Raw genomic sequence first — 14458 nt, 5'->3', positions numbered from 1 at the left:
AAAACCAACAAATTACTAATAGTTTATGCTTAAATGAATTTCCTCTTGATGTACTGATTGTTGAAATCTGTACAGCAGCATTCATTAGCCAATTAATTATTCCCAACTAGCTATCAAGCTAAGGTAATGTTCTCAAGAACAATAAGGCAATTTTACAGTATGTTAATTACATTAAAGGAAAATGTGAAGCTTATTGTACTGGTCGAGAAAATTTATTTAATGTCTTGTATTTTCCTTTCCTGGTATACAGGTATGGGACCTGTTATGCAGAATGCTCGGGACCTGGGGGTTTCCAGAAAAGGGACTATAAGCAATTTGGATCTCCATACCTTAAGGCTGCTAAACATAATTTAAATATTAAATATTTCATTCTCCCTTTTAGAGGCACAACTTCTTTAGGTTTGTAAACTGGATCATTTTTTTTTGCTCCTTAGTTACTTATCCATTTATATATTTTATTTTTTCTCCTATTATTCAGATACTGAGTACCTATATTTGCCAATAGGTAGACCAGGCAAACATGCAAACTCTTCTGAAATCCTTGAAAAATGACATTGCTGCAAAAGCTTTAGACATTTAGACAGTGAAACCAATCTTCTCATTCTTATTGCTTCCCATTAGAAGGTAAACTACAATAATACCTTGGAGCAGTTTGCCTCTATAGACATCATTAGGTCTGAATCCATTCTGAAGGAGTTTATGTTAGGAGAAAATAGCTAAGAGACCTGGTTACAGTCTTCATGGCTATCCAGTCATCTAGACTTATCACCCCGAAAGAAGAGGAGAATTGTTGTTGGGGGGCGACTAATCTCCCTGAATCTGCCCGTGTGCCCTGACCCTAATAGTGCTGCTCCAGCAGAATTCTGCTCTGAAATCTGAGAAAACATTATTTTATATTTAATTTTGAAATCTTACATGGGGCTAGACATATTGTTAGTTTCCCAGGTGCCCCAGCCATTGTGATTTGTTTGGAGGGATATCACTGCCCTCCCTTCCCCCCACCAGCAGCCCATCAGCAGAAAAATGGGAAGTTAACCAGATGACAGCTCCCTGGTAGATATAGGAACAGCACTTAGTTTAAACAGTGTAATTTAAAAATAAAAACTACACCATAAAAATCATTACAGAATCCCTTTAAAGGAAAACCCAACCCTTTTTTATTAAAATCAACTACCCCACTACCCTACATAGACCCCCCCTTCCTGCTCCCCCTCAGCGCAGATGTTACCCTGGGTAAATGCCCCTAACTCTTTACTAAGCCCTCGTTGCAGATTCAGGGCATAAGAGTTCACGGGCGCCATCTTCTTCTCTTCAGTAATCTGAGAGGAGAGAGCTGCATGTCACGCATGCACAGTTGGCGCAATCTTCCAGTCCCAAAACAACTCCGCATGCGACAAAAGACACGGAAATTTGCCAAAGTGCCGGAAGATGACCCGAAGATTACCCAAGAGAAGAAGAGGGTAGGGGATTTTAATAAAATATGAAAATGTAAGATTCAAGATCACTGAAGAAAAACTCACTTTCTATTCATAGATTTTTAGATACATATTTATCAATGGGTGAAAGTTCACCATTTGATAATGCACTTATAGGAATGAAGAGAAAGTGGGTGAGTTTTTCTGTAGTGAGCTTTAATAAATCTGCCCCTAATTATTAAATACATACCTGCATTTTTGTCTGCCTTTGAGCTATTCAGTCTATCTGCAACACACCTTTAGTAACCTCCACTCCATTATCTACTGATGCAGTGACAGCAGTACAGGAATAAGGGGGGTAGCTGGAATGGGATCACTCAAGATTAAAATGGGAACAGTTAAAGCTAATGCTGCTGAAACAGGGATGAGGTTTGACCTGAATAGTTAATGTTGGCACAATCTACAGTTTGGATTAAAGGGACAGAAATCCTGGATGTGTTAGTATTAACATAAACAGTTTATATTAAGTATATCTGCTTTGCATGTAATAATATTTTAAAAAATCAATGGAAGACATTTAGGGCCAGACACATGTAACAATACATAAAGTCTATTTAACAGACTCATTAATATCCTTTTTCTATCAGTTTACAACATCATCAGGGGTAGGCAGGTCTCCAGCCTGCAGCTGTGAATGTGACCAGTAAATCCAGTCTAAAAAGATATCACCAGAGGACTGACTCTGGGGCTCATTTCTAAGTGAGATACCAAGACAGGCTTGCAGGTTTATAGCACTGTTATGGTGGAAACACGTATTTAAATTGATGCTATTTATTATGCTTTATTGATCAAATGGGTGGTTTGCAGCCCTACCTCTACCACTGCATTATACAGGATTGTACCGCATGGTTATGCGGGAGCTGGCATTTGGGATATCCCAAAAAATCCTTCCCCCTATGACGTGACCTCCTGAAGGTTCCACCCTATGGACTACTAGTCAATTGGTACCAATATAGCAAAAATGCCCCTGCACAGAATACTTTTTAAAAAGTAGGTACAGTAACTACACAATATGCGTTTAAAAATAGGCTGTTAAAGTATGATAGTAGCTGTTCAAATTATACAATTATCCTGTCTGGGGATGAAAGTGGATAGCGATGTCTTGGGTACATTCGTTTTCCTTGTGCATTATACTTAGGGTAAAGTCAAATAGGGAAAAGGTTGGCTGGAACCCGTAGCCAGCTAGAAAAGGTTGAATATTAAGCAAAATTACATTTCTGGACAACTAAAAATAGCAGTTACTCACCTCCCTGTGTGGTATAGTCATTTTCGGTCTTGCATTATGTACTAGCATTGATGTAGGGGCCATTTAGGTGGAGTCACAGCAGACATGGTTTTCTCGCTTCTGAATTAAGTTACATATATTGCATTTTTTAATTTTACCAATATTTTACACATTTCTGCAATATTTTCTTATCCTTTAACATCAAAGAACCTACATTACATGGAGGCTTTTCTGGAACCGATTATAGTAGGGTGCTTATAAGAAGGAACTTAGTGACAGAGAAAGGTGAAGTAGTTACAAAGGTGAATAATGAAAGCTGGGAAAAGGCACATAAAGGGCATGGGAATATAGCACATCCGAAGTATTACAATTTTCAATGTTGAAATAAGTTGGGAAGTGAACTAATAGAAAGTGCTATTCTAGGGATCATTAATGACCGTGCTGCTGCCTTTCCCTTACCTCGGCCTGTTTTGAATTGAGCACTGCTGCACCCAGCACCTGTGGCAGCATCTGCAATGCTACTCCCCCCCCTTGCCCGCAAGAGCTTACCGTTAGCTTACCTTTACTGCACGTGGGGGGTACGGGGTGCACATTGGGAATTCGGAGCATGCAGATGCGATCTCTCGCATTAGAAAAACAGAATTTCCAGTTTAAAAAAACTGAAATTTGGCTCTTAATGTTACCAGGAGTGCAACTTCCCCTGCTGACCGCAACGTTGGAATATTCTTACTGTACTTTTGGTGGTAATAAATGATCCTTTCTGTATAAGAAGCTCAGCAGTTTGACAGCAGAACCTTATAGACTATATTGTACTACATGTCTGCAGGGGATTGGCATAGGGAATGGCCATGAAATAGGCCTAATGTTTAGCAGCATGAAGGCCCACTGACACCTGGGCCCACCGGGGAGTTTTCCTGGTATCACTGTGGGCCAGTCCGACACTGAAATTGTCCACTAGGTGAAGGCACTGCGCTGTAAATACCAGTTCCCAGTATCTTTCATATGCAAAGAGAATTCAGGGCCCTGGATTGCAAAGGGTTAATTGCCAAAATAGGGCTATATATATATGTAATGCCAAGTTCAGTTTTTTTGCCCACAAAAAACACATCAGGACACATGCAATGCAGCTATTTCATTATTGCCACATAACACATACTGTATCATAATAAAAGCAGAGGCAATTTCATGATTAATGAATGGATTAAACACTTTCAGACTTGACAAGACAGTGGTAGCAACATAAAGGGGATATATAAAGATGAATCAAGTTGGTAATAAAGGGTTAACAGGGAGATAGGGGGAAAAGGCAGAGGGGATTTACAGATACTGCAGAGAGCACAAAAGCAGTTCCCACCTGCCAGCCGTTTGTATGTGGCACATTAAGGTTTGCTGCTGATTGTGAGGCAGCGCCGCCCACCCTTCCTCCAACACAGGCAAGCTAGATAGCGAGCAAGCAAGCAGATAGCTGTCTCAGTGAAGGCAGAGAGGGAAAGCACCAATCTCCACAGCATAGGCAGTTGCACCCGAGGCAGCTACTTTTATTATTTGCTGAGCACCTGATTGTGTCACTAAAGCATGCTCTCTCTCTCTCTCTCTCTCTCTCTCTCTCTCTCTCTCTCTCTCTCTCTCTCTCTCTCTCTCTCTCTCTCTCTCTCTGTGCTGAGAGTGACTGCTTGTAAATTAAAGGAGAAAATAATGCAATCATTGTGATCTCTCCTTCCACTGGAAAGTGTGCCCACAATGATTGTGCCTTATTCACCTGCCTTTTCTGCCTACCCCTAGTTCCAGCCCTGCACAGATGCCATCACTAGTGCAGAGAAGGAATTAAGTGTGAGCTCACGAGGGGCTCCGAGGCTGATGCCCCCCCATTGGTGGGAAAAGGAGAGAGTGACATCTCTTTATCTCCAGGGTGTGGGCATGGGGAGGAACTCAGCACTGGAGAAGCCTGATTGCCACACTGTCCTGGAAGTGATCTAAAAGTAGTCTGAGAAGCCTGATTTTGTTCTCTAACATGAGATAAGTGTCAGCAGACTGCTCATTGTTCCTCACCATGATGACTTGGAGCAACCCACTGTGAAGTCTCTGTGCAGATGCCACCCAGCAACACGCCATGGCAAAGATCCGAGTAGCTCACGAGTACTCAGAAGCCGAAGACAAAAGCATTCGCTTGGGTTTATTTCTCATCCTCTCCGGTATCATCTCTCTCTTTATCCTGGGCTTCTGCTGGCTGCACCCGGCTCTGCTGGAGATGCAGGGCAAGACTGCGAACTGCACGGTACTGTCTGTGCAGCAGATCGGGGAGATGTTTGAGTGCACCTTTAGCTGTGGGACTGACTGTAAGGGCATCTCTTTGTACCCCTGCCTGCAGATCTATGTCAATAATTCTGAGTCCAATTCCAGGGCTCTGCTGCATCAGGACGAGCGGCAACTCATCAACAATCCCAAGGTAAGGGCACAGGGCCAGTGCCAGGATGAGAGAACACCTCAGCTCCACAATGGTAGGATGTTGCTTTAGTCTTTGCCATTAGTTAGTAGCCAAGGAAAAGGGCTGGAACTAGGGTTAAGCAAACACTTTCCAATAGAAGGAGACATCACAATAATGACCTATTATTTACTCCTTTAATATTACTTGCAGTTGTACTTGACAGAGACAGAGAGCACAATTTAGAAGTGGCACAGTCAGGCACTCAGCAACAACGTTACCTCTAAGGTGTGCACACAAACTCAAATGTTGAGGGCATCGCATACAACTAATTATGAAAACACAACATTTTTGTATTTTGAATTGAGCACACAGTTTTCAAAAACAGCGTACACAAATTTAAAATATGTGCACAAAATAATTCTTTTGCGCACATAGCCAAGAAGGAATTAGAGGACACATTGCTCAGAAAGTAATAAAAGTAGCTGATCAGCTCTCGGGTGCATCTGTCAATGCTGCGGAGATTGGTGCTCTCCATCTCTGCCTTCACTGTCGCTCCTGCTTGCTGCCTGTTTCAGGAAGGGTCTGTCTCACAATCAGCAGCTAAACAGTTCTGTGGCAGAGGGAAATGCCTGGAGAAGTTCTTATCTATTGTGAGTTGGGATCTGCTTTTGTGTTCCATGTAGTATCTGTAAATCTTCTTTACCTCTGCCCCTCATTTCCCTTTTAACCCTTTATTACCAACTTGCTTGCTATCTTTATATTCTCTATCCCCATACATCTTACTACTAAGTTTGTTGCAAATACCAACTTTTCTCTGAATCACCAATTATCTATGTATTCCTGTATCTCTGTCCACTATAAACGTTTTATTAACTTCCCCCCACCTCCCCACATTTTGTGTTCTGTGGGCATAAAAATAGAAAATAGCACTGTATATGTATACTGGCTATGTGTTCTGTAGGCATTAAACACAAAGGTGGCTTTGCATACTTCTGCATACGAGATTTATGAACATGTGCTACAAAGAACACCAACAGAAGATTTAAGGGGCAACCAGGAACAGTAATTATCTTAATTTTTGATGGGATAATGGTAAGGTGGGACCACTCTCTATTGTTGAGTTGCAGTGTAGACTAAGCATTGTCCAGCTCTTGAATTGCAGTTGAAGCATAGCACTTTCCAGCTGCTGAGCTGTAGTTTAGACTTATCACTGTCCAAGTGTTGAGTTGTAGTTTAGGCTTAGCACTGGCCAGCTGTTGAGTTGTAGAAGTAACTGTGAGAATAGGCCAGACCTCTTTGGACATCCACATCATTTGCTAAGAAACATACAAGATTACAAACATTTCAGAGAGAAAAACATTCCTGAAATGCCTAGTTCCATATAGTGTGCCCAGAAAATGTATTATTTTATCATACCTGTAGGATCTTCATGATGTTCTGAGCATCACATGCATATCTCCCAACATTTTGGAAACAAAAAGAGGCACAAAAAAGTTGGCACGCGTAGTGTGGCAAGTTTTGACCATGCCCATTTTTTGGACACACCCCCTAATTACCATGTTCATTTTACAAAATTTGGCAGGTTAGAACACATTTCTGTGATTTTTTTTCGGTTATTACAGTTTTGCTAATGAAGATAAATTGCCCTTTAAGCTGTGAGTCTAAGTTTTCCCAAGAGACCTGTTATCTTATAATGTTACAATTACTTATTTGTTTATCTCAAAATTGTTACAAATTTTTCCAAGTGGTGGCTGTTCTGGGCTCTCTGCCAAAAGCCAATTAAGTTAGAAACATTGTTTCTTTTTCTCGCTGTTCAGTGCAGACAAAAACTGGACTTTTCAATTCAAATGAGGGACTGCAGGTTGAGCTGTCAAAAGAGGGACTGTCCCTCTAAAAACGGAACAGTTGGGAGGTATGGACATGTTCTTGTAAACACTATAGAATGCTATAGAGGGAAGCACCTGGGCCATCCAACCCTAGTGCTTATCGCGACTTTTGAGGAAAGGGTTGACTTTTCAGCACCCAGTGAAAAGTAAAGGCAGATGGAAATCAGGGGATTTTCCAGTATTTATTTTGCAGTGAGAGCAGAATTGTGGTACAATTTGTGACAGACCCCTCTAAAGCCAAAGGAACTTGAAATTTCTCATGCAAACTATCACAATCAATACCATGAAGAGAGGTATAACTTGTTCTTGTTATTCTCCCAATCAGTTCTGATGAAAGCGTTAATGCAATTTTTATCATTATGAGATCAGCTCTGTTGCCTAGGGGATGAGATTTGCTAGTATCTAAGGGCGTATTTTTAAAGTGAAACTCTCACTGCCAGAGAATGCTTCTATACTGTATATATACTATAGGTTACAGTCGTCTGAAAATCAAGTGCCGGCTTTGGTTTCAGTTCAATTCCATATTGATATCATATATCATTTTCTGCTGTAAAGATTAAACGACTTCTTTAGTTAGACTACACTACTGGACAATGTACTGTACATCCCCAGTGTTGTACCTGAACCCTAGAAATGCTGAATTGTGGTGGACAAGCAGTGTCAGAAAACCTTAGAATGTGGGCCCACTCTCCAAATTATTTTTAGTCATCAATAAACCCCTTTATTCTCCTAGTCTCTTTTCTTTACACACTAAACTCTATCCATCTATTTTGCCTCTTTGTTGCTATACAGAGGGCCCACTGACACCTGGTATTCCTGTGGGCATGTCCAACACTAGGGACAAGATACCACTTCAAACTGCACCAAACATTCTGTACAGGAGACAGAAATAATATTGGGGAAGAGACCAAACTCATTTTAACTATTTTCCGTGCAAAGAATGCCATGCTCCACAAATCCCTAATTATAAAAGCATTATGGCAAAGATTGCCAGAGTAAATATGCGGCAAGTAAAGTTCACTGACACACAAATTCATCTGCTTTCTAATTAAAGTGAAGAGAGCGTAACATTAGCACAGACTCAGCACCATGGGCCAAGGCATGAATTATTGGCTAAAATTTTCTTTGTTAGGACACTAAACTTATTCAGCGTACAGAAGAATAAGCAGGGCCGTCCTTCAAAGTATAAATCTACAAAATGGTTCTGGGCAAGAGGATGGCACCTAGAAAGAGGCTAGTATCTTATTTGGTCAACTGAATAGGTAACTCATTTTAATGGTTGAATGACTTTGGGTCATGCCAAATTTTAGGCACCCCCAAGTGATTGTATTGACTTACCTGATACCACGGGCCGGTGCTCTTATCAGCAGAAAACTGCACCGGCCCGGGGTTACACCAGTGAGCACCACAGAGTGATCTTCTTTCGTCTTCCTCTTTTTTTGCGCGGCTGTGCATGAGCAGTAGAACAAAAAGCCGAACTTTAACTAAAAAGTTGGCTATTTTGTTCAACTGCGCATGCGTCTGCCCCAGGAAATTTGAAGAAAGAAGAAGCCGGAACGTTTGGCACCCCCAAGTGCACGAAGACTTTCCTTCTCCATTAAAAGGGTGGTTCACCTTTAAGTTAACATTTAGAATGGCCAATTTAAAGAAACTTTTCAATTGGTCTTCATTATTTATTTTTTATCGTATTATTTCCCTTCTTTTTCTGACTCGACCCAGCTTTCAGTTGGGACTCACTGACCCCATCTAAAAACAAATGCTCTGTAAGGCTACTAATGTATGGTTTTTGCCACCCTTTATTGCTCATCTTTCTTTTGAGACCCCTCTCCTATTAGTATTCCAGTCTCTTATTCAATTTGCATGGTTGCTAGGGTAATTTGGACCCTTGCAATCAGATTGCTGAAAGTGTTACCTGGAAAGCTAACTAACTCAAAAACCACAAATAATTAAAAACGAAAACCAATTGCAAACTGTCTCAGAATATCACTGTACATCATACTAAAGTTAACTCAAAGGTTAACAACCCCTTTAAAACATGGATGTCCTATGTTATTATCATATCATACATCTTGTTCCAACTTGCCTAACATGGTACCTGGCATGGAAAGTGGTGCCCAGTATATATTTTTAATACATATCATATTTGACCTTAGATGTTATAAGTCACCTGTTCCTTAGATAGACTTATAATTTATCATGCTTATTGCCACTTCAGATCTTGATCCCTCTGGAAACGGTTGTATCATTTACTTTGCTGGAGCACAAAGCAGTTTCAGTACTCTGTTCTGGTTCAACTTGTCTTGCCAATAAGTATGGTAGCCATTTAGAAAGAGCAAGTAAGATTGTGTTTTGGGAACAGTATCTATCTTAATCATATTTCTGATGTTTATAGAATGTCATTTGTAAAGTAGAAGTGAGGACAACAGCGGGGTTAGTGGTTTCTCTTTGAACTGAACCAATTGCCCATATGATGTATTTGTTATGTTTAATTGTAATAAATAACAGAGGACAACTACCTAAGCTTTTAAGCTTTAGGGTCCCTTGACCAGAATGTGCCCTAGGCACTCATTTATTTATAGCGTATATGTATGTGTAAAGAGTTATCACATCCCGCACAGGCACCTTTCTCCAGAATTAACAACACCAACCTTGACAATATCTCCTCATATTTTAATCCCTTTTTACCAGTCGAGTTGCTACACTCTCTCCAACTCATTAATATTCATCTTAAGGACTGGAGCCCAAAACTGTATACTCCAGGTGAGGCCTTACTAGGGATCTATACCAAGACAGAACTGACACTGCCTTGAGATACACAGCTTGTTATTCATAAAAACCCAAATCCTTGTTTATTAAGGATGCCCCAACACACTACAATTTGGTATATAACACATTTATATTGCATTTATGTTATTTGTACCAGCATGAATAACCTTGCATTTATCAACATTGAACTACATCTGTCTGTTTGCTGGCCAGTTCCCCAATTTTGTCAAATTGCTCTGCAAAGTGGCAGAATCCTGCACAATTTAGTATCATCAGCAACAATTAAAATGCCCACCTCAAGGTCATCATATACAAGTTAAAATACAAAGGGCTAAGGACATAGGCCAGCGATGCTCCACTAACACTGGTTTAATTAAAAATATTCCATTAATTCAACTCTTCGTTATCTATCCTACAGCCAGTTCTCTGTCCAAGTGCACATACTGCGTTCAAGGACAATATTCCTTAAAGGGTTGTTCACCTTAAATTAAATTTTATTATGATGTAGAGAGTGATATTCTAAGACCAATTGCAATTGGTTTTCATTTTTTAGTTTTTTGTTTTGATTAAGTTAGCTTTTTATTCAGCAGCTCGTTGGTTTGCAATTACCGCAATCTGGTTGCTAGGGTCCAAATTATCGAGCAAACATGCACTGATTGGAATGAGATAATGGAATATGAATAGGAGGGCCTGAATATAAAGGTGAGTAATACAACGTTTTTAGATGGGGTCAGTGACCCCCATTTGAAAGCTGGAAAGAGTCAGAAGTGAGAGGCAAATAATTAAAAAAAGAAAAAATGAAGACCAGTGGAAAAGTTGCTTCTGTAACATACTAAAAGTTAACTTAAAGGTGAACCACCCCTTTAATTTAACTAGTAGCCTTCTGTGTAATACTGTATCAATGAATCAGGTCCCTAAAACCTTATCATCTTACTGGGAAGACAATCTGCCAGCTAGCTGCCAATTTACTGAAATTTATGGGAAATATTTGATACAAAAAGCCCCATTCAGGACTAATTCTTTGTGAGCAGCTGTACACGGTGCACAGTGTTTGTTACATTATTGCTAGTACAAGCTGTGTAAGATCACATCACAATACAGTGGAGACAGACAGACTACAGAGAATAGAACAGTCAGGGTACATGCAGAACATTATTCCCCTTGCTGTTTACAGCTAAGAATATAAAGCCTGGCAAAGATAGAACATTTTTAGTTAATCCTCTGTGCTCCAGAAAGAGCAGAGGGCCATCTAAGCCCAGGGGCCCTTGGTACACTAGCAGGTCAGTACAACAAAGTACTTAATACAAGGGTAACATATGCTGCAACTAGACAAATAAAGGTTTATTTACTAAATGCTTCATTCAAAACCCCAAAATGCAGCGCATTACACAATTTTTTACCCATGGTGCTACATAATTGTGTTAGAGTCCTGCGCGGGTCCATTTTTTGAAACCTGTACCTGCCGCATACCCGTTATCCAAACCCACAATTTGACCCGCATGTTCCCGCTACCCGACCGGCAACAGAACAACTAACCTTCCGACCCAGGGTACACGCATTTGTCACATTTGCCCAGAAGTGACGTCACTCCAGTGCTGAATCTTCCCAAAAAATTTAAAAAACTGGAAGAACCACAAGGGTGGGTGGGAGGGATCAAGCCTGCACCTTTGTTGGGTACCCAGCCAGGTTAACCACGGACTGCGAGCACGGACAATCTAGTGTTGTGCATTATGATTGTTTATAGGCTGTGTAGTCTGATTCATGTCTGTAAAGTTGAAATTGAAATTAATCAAATCCAATCAGGTGCATTTTATTATTTTAGATTTATTTTATTATTTTAGAACATTGCACATTTTTGTTCTGGCAGCAGATCAGGCGTAGTAATTTGAATTACTGATTAAGGTAGATACACAAATCCAATCAGATATTTAGTTTAATGATTCAGCCATATTTAGGTGCTATGCCAAACATAAAACCACAGCAAACACACTCCTTCTCACAAACTACCTGCATACTTTGTATAGTAGCAGTATGGAATTGGTAGCAGTCCCACCACAGCTTCACAGGTTCTCTATAAGTCCAGGGCACAGTCCCATCATGTAAGCAGTTCAACCAAATAGAAACTCAGTTTAAATATTCTAAATAAAGTGCTATGTCCCCCAGGCCCGGACTGAGAATTAAAAAAGGCCCTGGCATTTCAGGTACACAGAGGCCCAATCAGCCCACAAAGAGGCCCAAACAGACCCCACCAGCCCACTAAATACTGACTTTCTATGGGACCTTATAGCAGCCCCTCTGGCATTTGCCAGAACCCACAGATTGCCAGTCCGGGCCTGATGTCCCCTAATGTTCACTGAAAGGGGTGCCCAACTGAAGAACTAAAAGCAACAAAGAAGGGAGGCACAGCTAGTCTTGTTCTGCAGTGTAACAGCCAGATCACCATACAAGTAGTTTTTACCAGATACTTCCCATGACAAACTCATCCACTTCCCAATGAACTCCATTAGTGATCTGCTTCCTGGTATTGAGATCTCTGATCCCAACCCTCTCAGCTAGTAGATACCAGAGTCATCAGGGAACTCTCAACAGGGCATTACAGCTTGCAAATATGGAAGGAGATTGTTTTATTGTGAGAAAGGACCAGGCTTTGAGCAATAGCAAACTTTACTATTCCAGCACCATGGAAAGTTTAGATTCCTTTATTGTGCTGCACATCACAGGTCTGAGACACACAGGCACCCACAGAAAGTAGATTCTACTCTATTATAGTGCAAAGTTCTGAAAAGAGTTAACAGATACAATTCTCTCTCTTTAAGATTGTTTCCCCAAAGTATTTAATGGAGCATAAAACAGATTGCTTTTCTTGTACAAATACATAGGTAATTTAACCTATATTATATTTCCTATCACTTGCTGCAGCCCATGGTTACAAGTGCTGCTGCTTTCAGCCATAATTATAGTCTTCACTGGGTGCTTTGCTGACATATGTAGCTCCTACTTTACAGTTGTTGGTGGATGTGTCCACTCATAGCCTCATTCCATCATTCCACTTAATACCAGTGCAATATGCACTTACAGGGTTGGTTCCATTCTCCTTATTTTGTTTCTGTCTCTCTCCTCATTGTAATAGTTTGTACGCTTTTTAGAACAGGGACCTTAGCGCAAGAAGACAACGATTTGCAAACAACCATTTCCTCGTAAAGTTTACAAACAAATGGCTTTTGCAAACATGTGCAGTGCATGTAATACAATTTTTGCAATAGCAAAGGGTATGCACCCCTTTTATTCTGCATTTACTCGTTGCATTCATTTTGCTGGGATATCATCATAGACTAGCAAAGTAACCAAGAACCTTTTGAAGCTTTTGAACTTGCCACAGAGCTAACACTCCTCTGAGATCACACAAGGAATAATGCATACTGACAGACCCACACGGCAACTCCTGCTATTTCCGGTTTATGGGAGAGCTCTGGATTTGGTTTCTTTCTCACTGCTCAGTACATCTCTAGATAAGGACACATGCATTTCCATTGATCAGTAGAAATTAGAACTGTTTTATCTGTGTCTATAATAATATGTGCTATACTACTGTACTCTTTTTATAAAAAAACCCATAGTTTTGGATTACTGACAAGAAAAAATGTAGTGTTAGGTGGCAAAGTTTCAACATATGTTTTAACGGATATTTCCTTTATACATTTCACACATACTTATTTTCATCTATATTTAGAGCTCATTGGCAACATAGTTTGAGATAAAATCATTTCACATACTGGTACAAAATGGTGTTTGCTTTATACAAGTATGGGACCTGTTATCCAGAATGCTCGGGACCTGGGGTTTTCCAGATAACAGTTCTTTCCGTAATTTGGTTCTTCATACTTAAAGCAAAACTATACCCCCGAAAAATGTAGGTCTCTATAAAAATATATTGCATAAAACAGCTCAAGGTAAAGCCCTGCTTCATGTAAATAAACTATTTTCATAATAATATACTTATGTGCCATTGGGTAATCATAAATAGAAAATTGCCATTTTAAAAAACAAAGGCTACCCCCCTGGGATCCTAGGATTCACTTTGCACACAAACAAACAAAACAAACAAAACAAACTATACTTATTAGGTCTCATGAGCCAATTAACAGACAGAGTTTTGTGTTTTGCTTCCACACTTCTTCCTGTTACAGTTAGAGCTGCAGTATTTCTGGTCAGGTGATCTCTGAGGCAGCACACAGACCATCACGAAATGGTGGTTCAAGGCAAGAGATGTAAAAGGACAATATTTACATATCTATCTATCTATCTATCTATCTATCTATCTATCTATCTATCTATCTATCTATCTATCTATCTATCTATATATATATATATATATATATATATATATATATATATATACACCAGTTTGATAAGATTGTTTAATATGCCATCTCATTTGAGTGGCATATTTTGTGGTGCCTCTTGTTAACACTAATCTTTTACACCACTGTACTCTGAACCAACTTGTAGAATCTCTGTGCTATAGGTAGTTGGTGCCACCTTGGGCTTCCCATGGAAATCCCATATGTAGTATCGGAGTGCATGAGGGAAAGCACCACAGTGATAACTCAGGGTAAAATTAACACTGCAAATCAGGTACATAACCATGTAATGTTTGGTGGACACATCAGCTTGCCAGTTG

The 14458-nt window shown here is 40.1% G+C and overlaps 1 protein-coding gene across 1 annotated transcript in view; it reads left to right on the top strand.

The window, feature by feature from the left end:
• The first annotated feature begins 4169 nt into the window (after positions 1-4169).
• kcnmb4.S (potassium channel subfamily M regulatory beta subunit 4 S homeolog) overlaps positions 4170-14458 on the top strand; it is a 28653-nt gene continuing 18364 nt past the window's right edge. Inside the window, exon 1 of the mRNA XM_018254686.2 lies at positions 4170-5146. Coding sequence (XP_018110175.1) covers positions 4811-5146 — 336 coding nt within the window. The 5' untranslated portion in view covers positions 4170-4810. The remainder of the gene's footprint in view (positions 5147-14458) is intronic.

This window comes from Xenopus laevis, chromosome 3S (assembly GCF_017654675.1).
Source record: "Xenopus laevis strain J_2021 chromosome 3S, Xenopus_laevis_v10.1, whole genome shotgun sequence".
Classification (NCBI taxonomy): domain Eukaryota; kingdom Metazoa; phylum Chordata; class Amphibia; order Anura; family Pipidae; genus Xenopus; species Xenopus laevis.
Note: the sequence above shows the minus strand (reverse complement) of the source record. Positions and strands in the feature narration are given on the sequence as shown.